Raw genomic sequence first — 22938 nt, forward strand, 5'->3', positions numbered from 1 at the left:
CAATAATTGCAGCACAGCGGGTCCCAAATCCCATTCTTTGCATGCCTGTTAACCTAAAACAGTCTGTTGAACTGCTAGGTGCCCAAGGAAAGCAGGGCCGAGATCTTTGTACCGTTTTTCCCGTGTATGAAGGATTATTTAATGAAAGCAATGCCTCTCTCAAATACGAAGAATCTTGCTAGATGTTTATTTTGGGAACAAACAGTTACCATGAACATATTGGCTGCAGACAGGACCTTCTTCAATGAATGAAGTCCGGAAACAACAGCAAAAAGAAATTTACTTTTGGATCAAACAATATCATCTTACTTGAGTATCAAAAGCCGCTTGCCAGGGGAAGTGATCTGAAGTTAAACCAGGGCTGGGGGAAGAAAGGCGATCGATGATTTTCCATAATGTTTGAAAGCTGAAATTAACCTACAGTGACAAAACTGGTTACGTTCCTGGGTTCATACCGCGACACTATTTACAAAGCAGCTCTAGGGGGTTCAGATGGCTCTTGTTTTGATCGTGTTTGTGGCCATATATGTGAACATTAAAGCAAGCGGGATTTTTCTTTGAACAAGTATTAGGTGAATGCTTTTCCGTTATGGATCAAATCCTGCTCTTATCACATGGAACAGAGGCAGAATCAAGCTTTGGATGAATACCTGTACCCAACAAAAGCGTGCAGACACAGGCAGGAATACTGCTTTGGCACTTTTATTATTCATTTAGTCTCCTGTTTAAATAATTTCAACCAACCTATTGGGAAATAGAGCAAGTGTGATAGGTGACCGGTGACACATCAAGAGTAATGAAATGAAAAGCCCAAATGAACATATTGTGAATGACTCTTAGGCTGGAAACAGTTTGCCTAAGCTATTCTTGGTGAATATTTTGAAGTAAAGAGCACTTTCCCTCTGAGGATTATTGTACTGCCCTGATCTGATGTGGGGTTCCCAACTGGGAATAAGAGATCTGAGCCCAGAAAATATGGCTCTTGGTTCATCCAAGAGTTCATTTCAAATGAATAGTTTTATCAGCTATTCCATAAAAGAGAAAAATATTTCAAATGTTTATTTTTAGCTTTGCACATGAATAATAGAAATAAAATCATCTGAGTATTTAATGTGAAGCGATTTTAAAAAAAAATATCTCGTACATAGGTTAATAATTATATGTAGCTTAGTAGGGCTTTTTTTTTTTCAGTAATGCCAGGACCGTGCTTTTAAATGGCGTGTCTCAGCTGTTGTGAAGTCCAAGGTAAAGTCGTTTGCCCTCAAACACCCAAGAAATAGTATTATCCAGTATGACACATGCCTAGATATGTCTTATTGTGATCATGATATAGCCTCAAGGTAAGAGCACAGGACAATCACTTGTGTGTTATTTTTTCAGTGCTGTTTATGTTTATCTGCATCAAAGAAAAGCTTCTGCTAGAGCTATTTCTGTCGGTGATCAATAGAACTATCAGTGATGGTTTATAAATGCATAAGAGACAAGTTTTAAATTTAGCATGTGTTTTAAAAATGCAATCTATTAGTACATTAACTTGATCATGTTTCATCACTGAAAAGCCTGCTCATTTTGAAAAATGCTTTAGAAGAACCAGAATGTACCACCATGACACAAGAGATACTTAAAGTGTCAAACACAAACCATGGCTGTGAATCCCCAAAGTATGAATTAAAGAACCAATTTTTTCTTGTGCTGAAGGCTTCCTGCGAGGGCGGTGACTGTCCACACTTACTACCAGCAGGACCTGGAAAGCACAGGCAGACTTGGCATCCTGCAAAACCACCTTGCAGAATCCTGCCCTGTGTCCTTCATTCACATCCTCCTTCAGTCAACGGGACTTTTGGACACAGGTTTGGGCGTGAAGATTTTGAAGGCAGTCAGCATGGAAAACGTTGTTGTCAGAGATCCACAGCACTGCGGTGTTTTGCAATGAACTTTTGGTCCCCCTAATAGGTGAGGCCTGTAGACCATCGGCGGCCTTTCTGATGAGTGAGGATTAAAACCCGCAACATCTTAGCGTCTAGTCTTTTGGACCTACTTTTGTTGTGTAGTCACACGCTGTAGGACAATTTCCTTTCTAATGTGCTAACATCAAAGTCAGTGGTGATGCTGCACAGATGAGTTTTGCTCTTTGAGCTTATTGGCTAACTCTGATGGGAAAAGCGTGGTGAGTGGAAGTATGTAAACACAGCGAGATGGTTAGAGGTACACTTTAGACGTAGGGGCTTTTGTTTGGAATTAAGAGCAGTCTCTGCTCTTTAACACTGCTGCCAGGGAGAATATACCGTCCAATTCTCCATTAATACAGATACCAGGATTCTTTTATTCTAACACGGAAAACCTCGTGGTGTCTGAGAACTTGTTAAGCCTAGACGTTGTCCCTCTGCTTCCACTTCATCGGTCCTGTGGGGACCATTTTCTCCTGTGAGAACTGGATCTTCCCATTCTCTGCACTGTTAACTGTGAATCATCCTGCTCAACCTGCCAAGACTCAAATGGAAGAATAAGATTTTCAAAATGACGAACAACAGAGGGGAAAAAATAAAATGAGAACAATCACAGAGGGCTCACCTTCATAAAATAGTGTGTATTAACTAATGTATGTTCCCTAACTTACCTTATACCTGAGCTTCATTGCCTTGCATTAGTGAAGTAATTAATTTAGCAGGAGAGATGAAAGGAGCCAAAGAGATGACAGCAGGCGTGTGTGAGAAAGAAGTCAAGTGTAGGTCTGTAATGGTGGGCAGTGGAAAAGTGTTTTACACGTGCATTTTGTAAATGTTAAGAAAGCGTAAAGGAGTGCATAGAAAGGAGTGGGAGATGTGGTGTCTTTTCTGCTATTTCATCCATGTTTGTGGCCTGGGTATCTTCTGATAATAGGGAGAGCGAAGTCCTGCTATCCGAGGCAACGTGTAATCTTGTGCAGCTTTGAGCACTTACAGTGAGGGGTTAAACTAAAAACCCCTAAACTAAAATGTTTCCTGCTTGGGCAGAAAATATATATATATGTACTTCTTTTTAGACCCAAGGCTTCCGAGGGGAAATGCTGTATCCAAGGGCTGTTTCGTGAGCTGGGAGTGCTGTGCTAAACCTCTGGGGCAAATGTTTGCATTGAATTGTTGAAAGAGTCTGAGATTGGCAACGCCACCCTGCCCTTGGCTAATGAGCCTTCCCCGAGAGAATATCAAGTGCAATTACCTTTCAGGGAATAACAACATACCAAAGAACCATGGACCCTGCAGAGAAAAACGAAACACACATTCGTAGGTAGAAACCGCTATGAATCAGCATTAATTATCCAATAGAGGGAACGGGGTTGCAATAAGTCTCAGTTCCTGCCTCACACCATAGATCACAGCAAATGTGAGCTACTTATAGAAAAAAACAGCCGCAAAGTTCAGCCTGCCCTAACCCCCCCCCTCCCCTCCCGCGTACTCGGGTTGTGGTCGGGGGCTGCGCTTCTGGAACAAGTTTCCCGACCCCCAGTTTGGAGACGACTGGGAGAGGCGAGAAAGGGGACTGGTGGCAGTGAGGGACTCGTGAACATCAGCGGGACAGTGTAGCTACCGCAGGGATTGATTCAACGTTTCCTCTTGGGCCGACGTGGCCGAGGACACCAGGCTTCCCTCAGAAGTCCTTAGGGAGGTCGAGCAGCCGCCTGCCTTCGGCTACAGAGCCGGGACAACTTCGTGTCGTCTGTCCGTCCGTCCCCGGCTGGCTCTCCCGGCAAATGCGCAAAGGGAGGGGACAGTGCCGGGCGATTGGGTTTTGCTGTGCACGTTCCTAGGGAGGACATCGGGGGGGAGAGCGGGAAAACGGCGTATTTTGGGTCGAGCGAGTGGTAAAAACACGGGAAAGCGCACGTCCAGCGCTAGAGAGGTGCGAGGGGCTGCCGGCCTTCCCCCCCCGGAGCTTGCTCCTTTCTGCCGGGGCGCATCCTCCCGGGGAGGCACGGCTGCCCGGCGGGGCCCTGCGCGGCGGCGGAGCGGAGCGGAGCGGAGCGGAGCGGGGCGGGCGGCGGCGCAGCGGCCCCGCAGCCTCCCGCCGGGCCCGGCAGCCGCTGGTTTGCGGGGCCCCGGGCGGCTATCCCCGGGGATTGGGGGGACCGGGAAAACCCGCCGCAAACTCTTCGGACGTGAAAACGGTGAAAACGGCGCGGAGAAGGGCCGGCTGCTTTGCTGAAACGAGGCACACATATATCGAGTTTGTCAGGGATCATAAAATGTGAATTGATTATTCAAACAGCCATTGATTATAAAAGAATGCTTACTGCAGCAATGGGAAAGGTTAAAAGGAAATTGACCCTCTGCGTACGTGACATAAAGTCATTAGGTAAATGAGATATTCATACAGGGTGTAATCAAGGTCACGCTAATTTTATTTGCGGTATTCAACTCGAATCTTGAGCTTCGTTTGGGGGCAGCAAATTGTCCCCGAGGGAATCGAAACGCCAGGTAGACCCCAGGTGCCGTAAAGAAAACGTAAATAAAAGCCAAGGAGGGCTGCAAATTACCCCCGAGCCCCGTGCCCGTGGCGGGCCCCATGCCGAGGTCCCGGCACGGTGGCGGGAGGGTGTCCCGGCGCCCGCGGAGGAGCGGCGCGGAGCGGAGCGGCGCGCAGGATCGGGCTTCCCCGGGGCCGGGAGGGGGGGCGGGGGAGGGGGGTATTCGCACCTCGCTGCTCCCGGGGTCGCCTCCTCCGAGCCGGGGGAGAGCCAGAGGTGCAGGCAATGTCAAAGATCCTCGCCTCTCCCAGATAGGACGAGAACGTGTAAAAAAATTAGATGTATTTATGCACATATTTATCCCCTCTAATTATAGAAATTAATCCTCTTACTTATGACTAAAAGGTAACGTCTAAGGCATCCCTTTGATGTTTAACAGCATCATTTGTGGCTAACATTCCAACTGATTAAGGAATAATTGTTGTTAAATGCTTTACAAGTGGATAGTGTTTAATTGAGAGGCATTCATAATTTTACGGCTTACCACAAAATGAAACGTAATTAAAAACGCAGGAATTTCCAACTGATTTTATTCCAATTATGTTTATTGTTCAGACTAATTACTGCACAAGATGGGGTACTTTCCCCCATCTCTGAATGGCACACGTCTCCCAGATATACCCTTGCAGGTTTTTCTTTCCCAGGTACAGGCTTGGGACGGCTTTCTGCAGCCTGCGTTCCCCCCACCCCACCCCCCACCCCCAGTATAATTAAATGCGCCAGCCTTTTCTTCTCTCCTCCATGCAACACCTTGGGATGTGAGAAAGTGATGGCAGCTCTCTTCCCTTCGGATCTCGAAGTAATTGTAGAAGGGCTGATGAATTTCTTGAAGAAACACTTGCCACACACTGAGGAAACCATCCCCTAGCAGGATTTTACAAACCAAAGTAAACAAAGCACCCCAGGGGCGATTTCCTCCTTTTGCGCAGCTTACTTCTCAATTTACCTCAGAAGGGATCACAAACACGCGCAAGAATTACAACAGAAATCATACTTGGTCTGGGGAAGATATTCCGGATGAAAAGAAGCAGAGAAATTGAAAGTGTTCGAAGAAAGGGACGGTCATTAAAATACCTGCCAGGCGCGCTGCCGTTCCCCAAACCAACCTTTCCTTCCTCCCCGTGAACTCAGAAATCTCGGCAGCATCTCTTTAAACATGCATATCCCTGGGAAAAAAAAAAAAAAAAAAGAAAAAAAAGAGCAAAAAAAAGAAAAAACATAAACCCCACACACACCTCAGGTCCATCTTACCAACGCCTTTAAAACAACCTCATCCTTCGAAGGAGGCGGAGAAGAAAGTTACTTGGCTAATTTCACTGTTTGCTCGATCGAAGAGAGTTTAGTGTGTAAATGGATTTATTTATTTATTCCTGAGTTTTTCCATCCCTCAACTGGGCTCTCGGAGAAAATTTGAGAGGTGCCTGAGACCATGCTAAATAAAAAATCAGCGCTTGCAGTTAAAGGGAATAATCAGACCGGATCAGACCCCGATGAAATGGGGGGCGGGGGGCAGCAAATGCCCAATACTGCTTCCAATTTGCGTTTTTCCTTTGGGCTCCGAACCGTTAAGAAAGAATCACACACGTATTTATTGCTCCTTTTGTCTCCTTCTTCCTAGCAGGATGCAACCCCCCGCGAGTGTGTGCGCGGTTCGGGGGGCTGGTGCTCTTTTTGGGAGGGTTTCAGCATTCACAGGTGTGCTTTGGCTCGTCTCTGTCTCCCTGTACAGTTTCTCAGTTCTCCTGAAGGGTTTAATCTAGGTGTGAGGGTAGAAAAGTATTTAAATTCTACTGGGGAAATAAAGGAAGGCGGGGGGGGGGGGGGGATTCCCTCTTATGGCAAGTTAGAAATAGCCCAAGCTTTCCAAAGGGATGTTTAAATTGGACTTAATGGAGCAATATCCCCACTTTTTTTTTTTTTTTTTTTTTTTTTTCAGCTATGAGTCCTGAATCCTTTCATTAAACTGACATAGATTTCCAGAGATGGGGAAAAGGAGGGAGTATCTGGGGTGGACATTTTATGTAAATGAGCAAATCCGAAATGTATTACAAATCCACTGTAATAAAACTGACAGTTTTGACAGTATTGACAACATAAATATATGTTGGAACACAGCACTTTCAGACACTTAACCGATGAAGCAATAAAAAGATTCGACTACAATATTTCAAATAATCGACATTGATGTTTTGATACATCATTTTTATACCTCGAATCGATCTATCACTCTGTGACCGGTCAATTTTAAGTAAAAATCTGCTGCAATTATTTACGCTATTGCCAATGACGACCTAATAACTGTTTTCAATTAATTACAGCAAAACTAAGCATTATGAGGACTAACCGGCCGTATATTCCATTGTACGGTCCTTTGCATTTCTTGTATGAAAAGCAAACACATATATGTATATTGCATTCTCTTTGTGAGATCAAAAGAAAGACGTACAAAGGCGATCACAATCTGGGGGGGGGGAGAGGAAAAAAAAAAAAAAAAAAAACAAACACCAAACCCCTCTTTCGGGAAAACACCGCGGGCTCTCATCACGCACTTCTAGGAAATACGCTATAATATCTTGTCAGCTCTTTCTCTATGCAATACCAAACCGGGCTCCTAAGATTTTTTTTTCTTTTCTTTTCTCTTTGGGCTGCGCGCTGAATCCCACTTCAAACAATGGGCCGAGCAGCTCTTACTAAACAGAAAAAAAAAGAAAAAAAAAGAAAAAAAGCGGGGAGATTCGTGCTTCGAGTGATCGCCTGTGTGTTGCGAGAATCTCCGTATCGTTTCAAAAGAGGTAGGAGGATATTGTTCTCTCCGGACCGAGAACTCCAGTGTAAAAATGAGAGCGCTCCTCTTCTGGAGTTTTATAGGCAGCTGGAGAACAAAAGTGAATATTTTGAGTGAGCGAGAACAGAGAGCTCTGAGGAGAGTTTAGAGCCTTCTCGGATGCTCTGATATTGCACTAAAGCGATTTAGTTTGCCCTAACTGTCCTTTTTGTTACCATGTCACATTGGAAAGATGGATTTTTTATTTTTTTTTTTTTTTGTAACCGCTTCGGGCTTCTTCGAACAAATGCAAACTAGATTTTTAACTACCCTGGTGGAAGCAGCCTGCCACGGCGTTAGTGCGGAAGCCCTGACAGGTTTGGTTTTATTTTATTTTATTTTATTTTATTTATTTTTATTTTTTCCCCCTCTCCTTCTGGTTTACGATGGAAATAGGCACGTTGGCTGTTTATGGGCTTCGCTTTTACAAACCTCCCAGCCTACGACATAAATAAAAAAGAAAAAAAAGAAAAAAAAAAGAAAAAGAAAAAATAAAGCTTGGCTATCTCGTCTAACATCAAACGCCCGAAGCCCCGCGGGAGGCGGAGGTGCGGAGCCGGGGCTCCGTGTCCCGCGTCGCTCCGCGCAGATCCACGCAGGGCCCGGCCTGCCGCGGAACGCGGCAGGCCGGGCCCTGCGTGGGTCTGCGCGGAGCGACGCGGGGCGGCGGGACCGTGTTGGAGCCCCGCCAGATAGCGCTAGAGGGCTGCCGATGGCTCCGCTGCACCGGGGGAGAGGCATCCCGGGGGGCGGGAAGGGGGGGCATCCCGCAAGCGGCGGGTTAGAGCCCTGCAGCCCCGAAGGAAGGAGGGGACGGGGGGGGGGGGGGGGGGGGGGGGGAAGGACGGGGGGGATAAAGGGGGCTCGGGAAAGGAAAAAGCCCCCGGGTCATTCTTGCATCGTGGAGTGGTGTTTTTTGTTGTTGTGGGTTGGTTTTGGTTGGGTTTTTTTTTTTTTCGTTCCTTTAAAAAAAATAAAAAGGGGGGGAGGGGTGGAAGAAAGAGAGTTAAAAGGGAAGTTAACAGGTAAGTAAATGAACCTCCTCCTAATCCAGCTCCCAAAGATCTCAGTCATACCGCAGTCGAGGTCAAGAAAAGTTCACCGTGATGGGCTACCATTGACTTTCTGGGGTGGAAAGATTTTCGAAAAATAATAGATTGCTGAAAAGCGAAGTACACTATTGGCAGGCTGGGGGTGGGGGGGGCAGGGTGAGGAGCTAAATGAACCCAGTGATCTGCAGAAGCTAAAATGTGCATGATTTCACAGGGGCACCCGAGATGGGACCTCGAAAGTCCTGCAGCTGCGGGAAGTCGGAGGCGAATCAAAGTGGGCTGAGACGAATAAAAAGTGACTCAAGTTGTAAGAACCAACCGTAAAGGCAAAGGAAAGTGTGGTAAAGAGCGATTTTGGGGGTAGGAGTTTGAAACTGCGGCATAATCCGGATTATAAAAAGGAAAAGATACTATTTACACCCCACACTTCGCCTTGCGAGCAAAACAAAAAGAAAAAAAAATCCCGTGGATTTTACTACGGGGTCACGGTGATGTAATCCCGCAGCCACATTTTACCAGGCGGATTGCTTTCTTCATTAAATATGACACATTTCCTAGAATGATAGTTCAAGATTAAACGCCAGTTCAAATACTCAGAATTTTTCATCCTGTCCCGCGGTATCCTTAGCCCGTCCGTGGGAAGTTTTGCCTGCGAATGTAGCCTGTCTGTTTCAGAACACAATGGCATCATCCAAAAATACTTGAACTCAACGCACACCCAAACAAACAAACATTGAATAAAGTTACAAACAAGATTAAGGTTCGAGTTATTTGTCCCTGTAGCAAGGCGTCAATTGTTCTAACAGATGTAGGGACGCTAAGAGGATTTAAACCACGCGAATTTAATAAACCAGCTTAGCAATAGGTGCTTTCCACAAATGCTAGGAACCGTAAAGTAAATCTAGCCTAAATTACCCATCAGAGCGGAGCATCGCTTACGAGGAGCGCAGAAAATTTCCGAGGGGGTCCAATAGGATTCCGTGCAAGCACGGCTTGTTCCCCCCCCCCCCCCCCCCCCCCAAAAAAAAAAAAACTTTCTATTTGCATTAAATCTTGCGCTAGGCACACACGCGCGTACAAAACACTGCTTTATGATCCCCGGTGGAATATATTCTTGAAATCTGAAATATTACCTGTTGTGCCATCCGCTTTTGCAAGGCTGTGGAAAAAGAGAGAGAGAGAGGGAGCGAGCGAGCGAGGCATGTCTCAAAGCCAGCAAAGGACTAAGATGCCACACTTCGGAAAGGCTGATTGAAAACAGACTCTTCTTAAGTTTTAGAGGATTTTCTCTCTCACTCCCTCCAAGGGCTAAGAAGCCGATTTGGGAGTTTGAAGGGAATAGGTTTCAGCGTCCATATTTGTTCTGGTGCACTTGTAAAATGCGATTTGAAGAGGATCTTTAGCCCTCTGATTGTCTTTGTATTGTTTTTCTTGAAACGGATCTTTTGCCCTTAATGAATCCCCACACAGCTGGACAGCTCCTGCTCGGACACTGAGAGCGCTAACCCCAAACTGACCCCAATTTGACACCACAAGATGAAATTTTACCGCCTGTTAAAACCATTTCCAGCCTCGGCAAAAGGAGCTGGCTGTTGACTGAGATGCACTTCCATACCGGACACCTCATTTCTCTTTGGACTTTTGAGCCGATCTAAAAAAAAAAAAAAAAAAAAAAAAAAAAAAGGTGGTGGTGGGGGAAAGCCCAAACACACACACCCCACCGACTCGTCTCTCACACTTTTCCTGGAAACAGCCTTCGTTCGCTGTGAAAGTGATGCACGAGAAATGGAAATTAGCCTGTTTAATTTTCCGGAATTACTGTGTTTTAAAAGAAATATGTCACCAGGCTGGGGGAGACCAAAAAAAATTAAATAAAAAATGACCCAAGAATGTGGAAGCCCCCACCCCCTGCACGCATGTATCCCATTTTCCTCCGAGTTCCCAACAGCATCTTTGTTAATAGCTGAGTACTTTCACTTAAGGGCGCTAAATTGAGATTCCTTTTTAATGGCTAAACTGTAGCGCTTTATAAACCATGTTCCCTGTGTGCTTTAATCCACTGGGATAGTGAAGAGGAAAAAGGCTTCCACTCTTTTCACGGGGAAAAAAAGACACAAGAGGAACATGAAAGCCCTTCTTTTACCGTATGAAATTGCACTTTCTATCAAGTTAAAATAATTTTTAAAAGTTGGTCCCTGTCCCAGATTACACACATGCACAGCAGGGCGAGCCAACGCAGGGGGTTAATTAGTTTAGGAGGGAAAAAAAAAAAAAAAAAAAAAAAAAAAAGAACAAGTGAAAGGAGCAGCATTGAACACTGCAAAAATCTTTGGCTGCTTTTTTTGCAGCTTTGATTTTAGATTGCTTTCTAACAATTTCTTAGTCAAGAGAACCGAGATCTATAGAGACTTCTGTGAAAAATAGAATTCCGAAAAAAAAAAAAAAACAAACCCAAAACGATCTAAAATTATACCGTTAGCAATGAAGCGCTTTCTTCTGTGGGAGCCAAGTCTTCTAAAAACTTAATTTTGAGGAGAAAACTGATGAACTTCTCCCACAGCTTGAGGTCTGAACAAATCTATGGAGCCTTCAGTGCAGCTAGATTACTTTTGCACGGCCACGGTACAAGGAAAGACCTCTTCTTTGGTGATACCGAAACTATTTGAAATGAGACACACTTGTATATCTCAAGAGGCAAGGCTCCGGGTTTGTACTGCCTCGGTTGAAAAACAAGTTTGGAAGCTACAAATATTTAAAACACGTCCCCTAAGCTGCCTGTATGGGCTGTATCAAATGATTCAATGCAAGTTGAGAAATCTGGCATCTTTGGGGCGGGGGGGGGGGGGGGAGGCGGGAGGAAAAAAACTAAATAGCATTCACCGATGAGTAGATCTCTTTAAAAAATCTGTTAGAAAACTACAGCTGTAAAAGTAGGAAAGGATTTGCATAACCTACTGCTCTGTAGGTCTCCGCGCACCCAAAGGATTAGCCAAGCATTCATTACCATGAATATCTTGAATTACGTTACCGATTTATACGACAGAGTATAAAATACTGCACAAGAAGACTGGCTTTTTCCCTGCGAAATGAATCGACTTAACCACTGCTTGAAAGAGATCTACATACTAAGGGCTTTTTTACTCACCTCTCTTTACAGTCCCGTGAAAGTCAGTCACAGCAATTCGGTTGCTCTTAGGACTAGCTTTAATCTTGGAGGAGATCCTCTAGGAGAAAAAAAACGGGTCTGCTCTCCGGCTTCTGGCGGGTTTTAAGCAGGGTGCAACTCTGGCTAGAAGTAGGAGAGGGACTTTTCTCCATATTCCCCCCATATTTGTAAATACAGCCCCGCTCTGCAGGGCTCGGCGCTATCGGAACACGCAGGAATGCCCACTGGCGTTTGTCAGCCCTCCACACTATCTTTCTTTATATGTGAGGGCTGATTTCCCGCAGACATCATTGTTATGATGGCTCATTTAATCAAACTGTTTAATTGCTCCGGTAATCACTATCATCATCACAGGTACTCAATCATTCATCATTTTGGAGGGGTTTATTGACCTCTGGAGCTCATTCCCTACGCCTATTAAAATCAGGCCAAATATCTATAACTACCCCTTGAGTCATTTTCTTAAAGTTAAAAAAAAAAAAATATCTTAAAATCATCGTCATCATCACGAAAAGCAAAACAAACCCAACCAAAACCTATCTGAATAAATCATATTTTTTTTTTCTGCCGTGTATTTTTAAAAGCCCTCTATGTATGAGGCCACATTCACAACCGGGTACATAATCATTGATAAATCCCACTATTAACGGGATAGTCTGTTTTAGATTTTAAGTGCAGGGGACCGTGAACGAGGATGGGGGGTTGGGGAGGACAAAACTGCAGCAATCGATAGTTTGACCATCGCTCCTCCCCTAAACTTCAAGCATCCCCCATGATTGATGATCCCGGGTAGCTTTGGTAATTGACTGTTCTGAGGTAAGGCATGGTTTAGCTCCAGCAAAGTGATTGGGCGAGAGAAACACACCAAAATTAACGTGTGTGTGTGTGTGTGTGTGTGTGTGTGTTTGGAAAAGTTCATTTGGTGCTCAAGGGTGGGGGGTGCATCATCTCACTTAATTTGCCAAATAACCCCACTGTAATTAGCACTACCATTAGAAGGCATTACCGAGCTAATACTTCAGCATACATTCCACAAGCGCAACGTCGATATACGGCAAAGTCCGGCAACATACACACGTAAATACAGCGCTCGCCGCCGGATCCGCTCAAAACGAACATGCAAACAAACAAACAAAAAAATCTACATAACATCTGGATCTCTCCTACAAAAGACTGAGCACGACTTTGTTTTTCAGCCCTTTTTCAAAGCCTGGCAGCCTATTCGCAAAACTAAAAGGGATTTCCCCCTCTTCCCCCCCTCCCCCGCCTCTCTTTCTCCCCTCCCCCCCCCCCCCCAAAAAAAAAAAAGACATCCACAGCGTGCTTGATAGCAGCGATCACTTAATGAAGAGCGGTGCCAAAGAGGGTTTGAACGAGGCGTTCTCTTCGTGCCCTGGAAAATTAATTTTCAGAGAAGCACAATGAATGGTCAGAGGAAAGAAACCCCCCTCGCACCGCACGGCGCTGCCGGAGGCGCGAGTGCTCGGCCGGAGCGGGCTCCCGCTTCCCGGGGGAAGAGCAACTTTGGCGCGGTCCTCCCCTCTCCTCACCCCCCCCATCCCCCCCCCCCCCCCCCCCCCACACCCCTTCCCCGGTGCGCTGCAGTTCTCCCTGCCCCCGGGGCTCCGCGTACCCTCCGCGACAGCGGCGACAAGCCGGCGACTTCAATAATAAATAAACCGGCGCGCGAACCAGAACGCTCGACATCGCGGTTCATTCGGAAGGTATTTTTGTTGCTAAAAACAAATCTAGCGCAAACCAACCCGGGGCTGGGCTTCTATCGCACTTTTCTTCTCGCTCTCTGCAGTTTTCCCCTGCCTCTCTCTCTCTCTCTCCCCCCCCCCCCCCGCCCCCCCGCACACACGCACTCTCCCTGTCCTTCCTCCCCTCCCTCCCTCTCTCCCTCCCTCCCCTCCCTCCCTCTCCTCCCTCCCTCGCTCCCTCCCTCCCTCTCTCTCGCACGCTCGCTCGCTCCTTCCTACACGCGTTGCTTCGCTCGGGGCAGGGGCTGCTGCGCGGCTCCCCCCGCGCGGCGCCGCGGCCGCCCCGCCGCCGCGCTGCGCATCCCCCGCCGCTCCGCCGGACGGACGGGCCGCCCCTCCGCTGCCACCACCGCCGCCGCCGCCGCCGCCGCCACCACCACCACCGCCGCCGCCGCCGCCCCGCGCCCCGCCGCTGCCCCGCCGCCGCCGCCGCCCCGCGCCCCGCCGCCGCCGCCGCCGCCGCGCTGCAGGACTGGCTATGGCCACCACTACTTCCGGGTTCCGTCACTTCATTCTCCCGCCGATCAGCGCTGCAAAACTGAGCCTCTTCTATAAGGCAGCCAGCAGCCAACCTGCCAACACTTACTGACACTCACTCATCTCAGAGAGCCAGGCAGAGAGGGAGACAAAATACCTACCGGGAGGAGGAGGAGGAGGAGGAGGAGGAGGAGGAGGAGGAGGAGGAGGAAAGGAAAGAAAGGAGGAAAAAAAAAAAAAAAAAAAGAGAGAGAGTGAGAGGAGAGAGGGGGAAGTCCGGGCTTTGCAAACTATTCAATTTTTCTTCGCATCTTTCCCCACCCCCCTTCACAGTACTTAAAAAAAAAAAAAAAAAAAAAAAAGCCAACAACAACAACAACAAAAAAAACCAACCAACCAGCCAACCAACCAACCCTATAGCGATCCTAAAAGGCAAAACCCGAGCGCGGAGTTACTGGAAGAAGAAACCGGGGTTAAAAAGATTCCTCCTCTCTTCTTCATCATCATCAACCATCATTCATTCACTACCTTGACATTCCCTGGCTTTGATTGACAGCTGGAGTGGCAAAAAGCCATGAGACACGACAGTTTGGTTACATGTGGGTTGCTGACGGGCCGATCGTAACCTTCAGTTTGGGGGCTTGACAATTTTTTTTTTTTTTTTTTTGCGTAGAGAAAGAAAAAAGGAAAAAGAGAGAGAGAAAAAGGAAAGACATAAAGAGAGAGAAAAAAAGAAGAAAACACAGAAACTCATCGTGGTTCTTGACTGTTTTTTTATATATTATTGTTGTTGTTATTGTTGTTGTTATTATTATTATTTGCCCATATTGGAGGATAGGAGAAGTCTATAAGTGGGTTGCAAAAAAAAAAAAAAAAGGAATCTTCTTCACTCTAAATCACTTTCTTTGCTGGACTGGGATATTAAATATACGACACATCCAGGAGTTTATTGGAGCGCAGACTGATGGCGCAAAGGGTAGGTTTAAATCTCCAACACTTACCTATATATAAATCCTCTCTTAAGAGGGGCCTGTCCGATTTGCTCTCCTCTGTTGCTGCTGCTGATGGCGGCCACTATTAAAAAATAGCAGCAAAAATTATTCACTAGCTTTTTGTGTGTGTGCGTGAGTGTCTCTCTCTGTGTGTCTCTCTCTCGCTGCAATTGTTCCACGCTTTTTTCCTCTCCAGCTTTTCCCCCAGCAGCGCGATTTCCCTGCTCCCTGCCTGCTCAGTAGCGCGGGTTTCACAGGGGAAAGCTTGCTGCTGCTGCTGCTGCTGCTGCCGTTAATGCCGCTGCCTAGGAAAGACTAAGAAATACATATGTGTCTCTGTGTATATACGAACGTATATATATGTATACACATATAGCTGCTTCTTTTTTTTTTTTTTTTTTTTTTTTTTTTTTGTCTCTGGCTTTGACAAGGACAAGGGGAATTGCTACTAAATAATGTTTCTGGTAACTTTTAGATTATTTCCCCCTTTATCTCCCCCCCGCCCCCTCTCCCCATGCACCCTACCTTTCCTCTCTCCTTCCCAGTGTTGATTTATTTACACAGTTGCTTTTGATTCTGCTTGTTTATTCATTTATATATATATATATATTGCCCTTCCTTTCTAATGCAGAGTAACTCTAGTTTCTCTCCTCCGTTTCCTTCCTTTTCATCCCCGTTTCCTTGTTAGGGTTTCTCCTGCCCGTGCTGAAGAGGACCATCTCCCCCCGCACACACAGGCAGGCACACACACTTTCCCCCTTTACCTCTCCCCGCACCCCCACTCCTCCCTCAGCCTCTCCAGCCTCTGATCCCCATCCCAGTTGATTTCATTTTGCACATTTCTCTCTCTGTTGTGGCTGTTCTTGTTTTGTTTTGCTCTGTTTGTGTCTGTCCGGGTGCTTTACTCTCTTCTGACTTTTGTTGTTGTTGTTTGTTTGTTTTTTTCTTTTTTTATTATTATACCCCCCCCCCCCCACTTCTCTCTCTCGCTCTCTCTCTCTCTTCCCCTCTTTCTCTTTCTTTCTTCTCTTCCGGCCCGTTTTTTGACAGTACGATGAGCTGCCCCACTACGGCGGGATGGACGGAGTAGGGGTGCCGGCGTCCATGTACGGGGACCCCCACGCCCCCCGGCCGATCCCTCCGGTGCACCACCTCAACCATGGGCCGCCGCTCCACGCCGGGCAGCACTACGGCGCCCACGCCCCGCACCCCAATGTCATGCCGGCCAGCATGGGCTCCGCTGTCAACGACGCCCTGAAGCGGGACAAGGATGCGATCTACGGGTAGGTGCCGCCGGGCCGCCCGGCGCCATGGCCCGGCTCCGCAGCGCCGGTGCCCGCCGAGCGGTGAGGGCAGGAGCGGGGCGGGCGGGCGGCGGGGGCTCCCGCGGGGCCGGCGGTGGCGGGCGGCGGCGGCGAGCCGAGCCCCGGAGCGGAGCGGTGCGGAGCGGGGAGAGGAGGGGGGTGGGTGGGGAGGGAGCCCCGGCCGGTCCGGCGGGAGGGCGGCGGGAGGCCGGGGAGCCCCCAGCCGTCCGCTCCGCGGGGAGACCCGCGCGGTGGCACTGCCACTGCCGGTAATTTCGGGGAGAGTGCGATCCCAGCCTGGCTCTGCGCTGAGGTGCCAGCACCCGCGGGAAACGGGTCCGGGAAAAACAGACCTCTCGGACAGAGAAGCTGGGCTGGGGGAAGGTGGTGTTGCCTTGTCTTTCTTTTTTTTTTTTTTTTCCTTTTTTTCTTTTTTTCTTTTTATTTTCCTTTTTTTTTTTTTTTTTCCCCCGTTCTTCCCCCCCGCCCCCCCTTGCGTTTTTTGTCTTTCTCGGAAAGGCCCCAGTTGGGAGTTCAGACAGGAGAGGTGGCTCTCATTGCTCTGGATTTTAGTTGGAGAAGTGTTGTTCTGGTGGTGTCCTTCGTGCCATAATAACACTCTTCCAACACTGTAAATAAAGAGCTATTCACGTCGCGGAAGGTAGTAAGAATAAAAGGGATTCGCTTCTCGCAAGCAGCTCTTCCCTGCGACGGAAAAAAATAAATACATTGGGGGCAATGAGCTGAGTTTTCTATTTAAGAAAGAAAGAACATGAGGAAAAAGAAGCACGGACCCAGCAAAACTCAAGCCTGTGCCAAGGCATTGCTTGGGGGGAATGACACCGATTCCCTTCAGTGCTTTTTAGAAAAAAAACAAAAACAAAAACAAAAAACCAACAAATGATCCTAAAAGGAGAGATAGTAACATCTATGACAGAGTGTGGGGCCTTGATCAGGCACCAAAGGGGGAAAGACACAAATGCATGCTTACTACTTAGCACGCAGATAATTTTTTTTTTTTTCCTGACTACACCAACTATGGGAAAATATTTCGCGAAGTGCTCCCTCCCTCCGCCCCCTCCCCAGCTCACTTATCTGGACAGCTGGTATTTTACTTGGGTGTGCTTCCTAAGCCAGGAAACTTCACCACATTTTTGTTAGCAGGCCCCTTGAAAAATAAAATTACGTATTAAGTAGTTTGCAGTTTGCCTAGCCGTGCTTCTCGTTTTAGGTCATAGCTGGAGGGTAGGGATGGGATCTTCCAGGTTTCGCGTTATTTTAAGCTGTGGCGAAAAGTGTAAGATTGCCAGCTGAGCTGCTGCCTTGCCTCGGCGCGTTTGGTGCCCTGTGCGTTTGGAGGAGAGGTCACTTTTGTCCTCCTCTGTGGGGACTGCACGGGGGATGCGGTTCGGGCACCGCGATTTCACGGGGGGGGGGGGAGGCAAAAAAAAACCCCAAACACCCCAAACCCCACCAAACCACAAAAGCCACCACCGAAACCAGCCTTTTTATTTCAAAGTGGTGTCCTCCCCTGCTCTGCCCGAAGCAACGCTGCGAGGTTCAGAGCGTGGCTGTGTCCGTGCGTCCGTGGCTGTGTGTCCGTGCGTTTAAACACACAAAAAAAAAAAACCCCAACCAACCAAACAAACAAAAAATACTTGTTGATTAGAGCTCTTCTTTCCCCCTCTCCCCCCCCACCCCCTTCCCTCTCTTTGTGTGCCACTGCCCGGTAGGCACCCGTTGTTCCCCCTCTTAGCTCTGGTCTTTGAGAAGTGCGAGCTGGCGACCTGCACGCCCCGGGAGCCCGGCGTGGCCGGCGGGGACGTCTGCTCCTCCGACTCCTTCAACGAGGACATCGCCGTCTTCGCCAAACAGGTCCAGCACCTCTCCTCCCCGCCTTGTCCCCCCCTCCCTTCCCCCCCCGCCCCCGGCCCTTCCCAACGCTCCCGCCACCTCCTCGGCCCGCACGGCCGGGCGCTGGCAGGGGGGAGCCCCCCCTCCACCCCACCACCACCACCGCCACCCCGCCCGGTGACCCCTCTCCGGCCGCCGGGGGGTGTGGGGGGGCGGGGGGGGCGGGCTGGCGGCCCGGCTGGCCCTGACCCTCCTGCGCCGGGAGCCCCTCCAGGCTGCCGGGCTGAGCCCGCTGGCCCCGACCCTCCCGCACGACTGCGGGGGAAATAAGTGTGACTGCGGCCGAGTTTTGGAGGCAGAGGGGAGCGGGAGAAAGGAAGGCGGGGGGGAGGGGGGTGTCAGAAAGAGGGGGGGGCTGCTGTGGCAAGGGCGGCCGGCTCGGCACCGGGCTGGCAGGAGGCTCCTGGTCACATCACGGGTGACTCCGGGGCGCCCAGCCCCGTTTTCATCTGACCTGTACCGGCCGGTTTTGTCACAGAGGGTTTGGGTTTTTTTGCCCCCCCCCCTCCCCCCCCCTCCCCGAGTGATTCGGTTACAGGGCTGAGGAGAGAAGCTGTGATTCACGCCGCTTTTCCTCCTTCTCGCAGGTCCGCGCTGAAAAACCACTTTTTTCTTCAAATCCAGAGTTGGACAATTTGGTAAGGCCTGCTCACCCCTCTGCCCCGCTCCCCTCCCCTCCCGTCCTTCCAGACCCCCCCACCGCCCGCTGCCGGCAAGCGCCCTCCGCCGTCCGGGGCGGTGGGGCGGGCGGCCCGGGCACCCCGGCGGCGAGGGCAGGGGAGGGGGAGAGCCGGGGAGGGGAGGGGGGGGCAGGGGGAGAACGGGGCTGGAAAGCTACCGGCAAGAGGCTTCAAAGAGCTGCACTTTCAAAGTGAGCCAGGGCAAACTCTCGAGCCCCCAATGCATTGCAAAGCTGTGTTTGAAAGCCCCGGGAAGCTAAAGTGAAGGAAATAACTGCTTAAGAAGGGAGAGCTGGAGATTTCTAACGTAATTCTTTTGCTAATGTGAACTATTTCAATATTCAAAGTGCCTAAATCCGCTTGTAAAGAAGATGCCAAACTATTCATCCTCTCCCCCCCCCCCCCCCCCCCCTTCCCCCTTTCTCCTGCGGGCGGTGGGGGGGGTGGGAGCGTGTGTTTGACTTCTCTGCGGACCCCCGAGATGAGGGCCGGGCTGTGGAGAAGGGAGCGAGGCAAAGAGGCAGAGGTTTGCTTGCTCCAATGCTCCAAGATCGCGGCAATAAAGCCCTAATCACCGCTCCTGGGATAAATATGATAAAAATCAAGTGCTTAGGTTAAAGTTGATCAAAATTGTTCAAGCGTGACCAATGAGCTAAAATCCTGGATAATGACTGCGCGCCCTGACAATCCCCTTCTCCCCCTCGCCCACTCGGGCTCGCAGCTCTGCGCAGCCCCCGAGCTCCTGTCGCCCACGTAACCCCTTGCTCAAAACTTTCTTGCAGATGATCCAAGCAATACAAGTACTAAGGTTTCACCTTTTGGAATTAGAAAAGGTAAGAGCCACGGAGGTGGGCGGGGGGCAAGCCGGTCCCTCCCTGTCCCCCCTTGACATCCCCCCCCCCCCCCCCCCCCCCGAAAGACTGTTTGGGATGACTTGTAAACATGGCCAGAGGAGATAGGGGAAACGCAGCGTGATACCGTAACCTGTGCTATCAGAGCATGTGACAGCCGACAGCCATGCCCAGCCCAGCCCGGAATTATTATTTTTTTTTTCAATGTAATTTCAACCGAGTCATTGAATATGTACATATTACTAACCCCCTTCCATCCTTCTTACCCCTTCCCGCGGTAGAAGCTCTTTTCCTGACTCGGAAATAACATGTTTAACGAAAAGAGAACTGAAAGCACTCCTGCCTTTCTCCAGCTCGGGCAGGCATATTAACCCCAAGCAAGCACGAAATGTTTGGAAGAGGCAGGGGGCCCCTGCGCGGCGTGGGGAGGGGGCTGTGCCCTGGGACGAGAACGGCTCTTCCCACAGCCGCAGCGAGGAGCTTCGTTTTACCGCGGGCGGCCACGCAGACCTTGGGTTTTTTTTTTTAGCCCCGGTTAAAAGCGATCCCGTCCCGAGTGACTCGTTGTACCTGCCTGGGCTGTGTGTGCTCCAGAGATACCGCCTGGGTCCAGCTCCCAGTGTTTTGATGTTATCACCACATCGGATTTTCCTCTGCGCACCAGTCTGAGCCCACTATCTCTCGCTCTCTCTTTCTCTCTCTCTAACTTGTTGCTGCGGCAAGTCTCTAGAGAATAATATGTGCTGCAACAATTTCTCTATTGTTTCCTTGCCTTCAACTATTGTGCCCCTTAATTAGAGTTACTTGTGGAGTAGATCAGAGGGTTGTTCTTGCTACCATAAAAAAAAAAAAAAGTTGCAATCCGATATTTTGCCATTATTGATACTATTATTCTTGTTACTGTTTTCAGGTTCATGAATTGTGCGATAACTTCTGCCATCGGTACATTAGTTGTTTGAAAGGAAAAATGCCAATAGACCTCGTTATTGATGAAAGGGATGGCAGCTCCAAATCAGACCACGAAGAACTCTCAGGATCTTCCACAAATTTAGCCGATCATGTAAGTCCTTCCGATTTCTTTATGGCACTTTTTAAGACTTTAACCTGCTTTAGGAGGACCTGTCCTCGATTTCATTGGTTTGCTGCTGTTGTCTAGTAGTAGTAGTATTATTACAACTCTAACGTCTTGCAAGCTCGGATCCCATCTTTACACTTTCTTTCCCTCTCGCTTTGTGAAGTTGTAGAAATGCAAAAGGTTCCTTCCGTTTCCACGTGTAAAGCAGCGAGTTTGCAATGGTTTGTAAAGTTTCCTGGTCTGGGCGGCTTGGAGAGCTAGCAAACTGTCGGTTTGATGTGGGGATCGGTGCTCTCTCTTCTTCTTTGCCAACTCTGTAATCAATGCAGCAATGTAAGGAAGCAGAGACAAGAAAGTTAGGGAGAAAGTTTGCTGATTTGCTCCCCCCCCCCCCCCCCCTCCCCTCTCGTGGGGATGACAAGTGATGAGAATTATTGGCAATACTACATTGCATTAAAAAAAGAGGGTTAGCACATTAGAGTTTCCAATGCTTGTGCTTTATAGCAACTTATTGTCAGAATATGGACTTATTGCCAAACGCCTGAAGCATCTTCATAATAAAAGACAGTAACCTTGATGAAGCAATTATTAACAATGTATTACAGAAAGCTGGAGAGAATGATGATTGAGTAACCGTAGGTTAGCGGTTGATTTTAACACTTTCGGAGTTGGCAAATTAGTGTTATGTGTGTAGGACTGAACGTTGGTGTGCGTGGTAAGGAGAGTGCCTTTGTTTTTCCGGGTTTTGGAGCGGCTCTTGTGATCCTTCCAAAAGATGTAGACGCGGAGAGGCTTCGGGATGTGAAGGGAAAGATTGCAGCTGGTACCGCAGAAAAGGGAAGGAATAGCTCTGGTTAAAAAGAGTGGGTGTGAACTCTAGTTTATTTATAGGAACGCATCCCTGGGGGGAAAAGGGGTTTACACAGTTTTAGATTCAATTGAACTCATAATCTAAATGATACAGTCTAATATTTTAGCGGTTGAAATATTAATTTAACACCCGGTGTGAAGTTAACCATGCTTTCTGCACAGACGCCTGCCTTTATTTCCCAGTCTGTTAAGGAGAGTAGCTGTAAGCCCAGGGAGAATGAGCTTTCTGGGAGCTTTTGTTTCCTTTGAAAACATGTTGTTTGTGCGTGTATTTGATAATTACATTAGACCTGGACTAAAGCTGAACCGGGAGATAAAATAATAATAAATTCTTCTAAATGCCCCCCTTCTGGTACGGCTTAGTTCCAGAGCACGGGAAATATTTTTGGGCCCAAGCCTTAGCTTTCAGTTTCTCATTTGTATTCGGTAAACATTGCAGGACAAGGTTTTTGAGATGTCTTACATTTTAAATCTAGTATTTTGAGGGGGAAAAATTAAATGTATGCAGTGGTTCCTGAAAGTTTCTCTGCTTATCAGCTATCTCACACATAGATAATAAACTCTATGAGGCATGACACTATTTAAAAAATATTTGTTTTATGGCATTTTACAACCTTACATTCGTGTGCACAAGTATTCTGGGAGAGTGCTAGAAAAGAAATTGAAATGAGTGGCAACCTGAAAGATATGGGGTGAAAGATATGATTGTGCATCATTCAGAGCAACAGAAAAAAAAAAAAAAAAAAAAGTACATGTTTCTCCAGTACAGTTTCTTTACAAGAGTGTGTTTCAAGTGGAAGTGTAGAAATGGAGCATGCTTATGTTTATATTGAAGAGATTAGATAAACTAGCCTGTTTAGGGTTCTGGCAGATGGCGAATGCTCAAGCCAATTTGCAGTGCTCCATTATAATATTTAAATTCACACACAATGATAGGACAGAGGTGGAGGGGGTTAGCATTTTGATAATTTGATAACTATTATCTTCCCTAAGAAGAATCTCCTCTTGCTTTTGTGGCCCAAAAAACAAACTCAAATAAATATGACAACCCATTTATCTTGCACCCGTTAGGGTTTACCACTTCATTGGGTATTATAATTTAAAGCCTTTTATTTCCTGGAGATTTGAGCTATAACATTTTTACTTTAGCCCCCTGCTATTTGTTTTGAAAGGAAGCAATAATTTGTGCAACCAGAACACCAACTGGGAAATGAAGAGTTGTATCACATAGTTACATTTTATTCATGCGTTTTGGGAAATGTGTCTCCTTATTGGATTTTTTTTTTTTTTGTATATTAGCTTGTTTTCCCAACAAAACTTTAACACTCTTTTATGGCTTAGTCAAACTACCGTGTGTGTACACATTTATATTTACACTGTACAAGGTTCCAGCAGGAAGAAATCCGCTTTTGTTCACAAAGAAGGAAAAGCTTTAAAAAAATGGCTAATATAAACATGCAAAGCTA

General features: G+C 47.8%; 1 protein-coding gene across 3 annotated transcripts in view; it reads left to right on the plus strand.

Moving 5' to 3' along the window:
- Positions 1–14007: 14007 nt before the first annotated feature.
- The window catches only part of MEIS2 (Meis homeobox 2), a 179582-nt gene continuing 170651 nt past the window's right edge, over positions 14008–22938 (plus strand). For 2 of the 3 annotated variants that reach the window (XM_082485649.1, XM_082485647.1), the window contains exons 1-6: positions 14008–14762; positions 15829–16061; positions 17816–17957; positions 18584–18634; positions 19459–19509; positions 20438–20587. In XM_082485649.1, coding sequence (XP_082341775.1) covers positions 14751–14762; positions 15829–16061; positions 17816–17957; positions 18584–18634; positions 19459–19509; positions 20438–20587 — 639 coding nt within the window. In that variant the 5' untranslated portion in view covers positions 14008–14750. Of the gene's footprint in view, positions 14763–15828; positions 16062–17815; positions 17958–18583; positions 18635–19458; positions 19510–20437; positions 20588–22938 lie in introns of those variants that run through there. The other variant, XM_082485648.1, reaches the window with a different exon arrangement.

This window comes from Vanellus vanellus, assembly GCF_965231255.1.
Source record: "Vanellus vanellus genome assembly, chromosome: 6".
Classification (NCBI taxonomy): Eukaryota; Metazoa; Chordata; class Aves; order Charadriiformes; family Charadriidae; genus Vanellus; species Vanellus vanellus.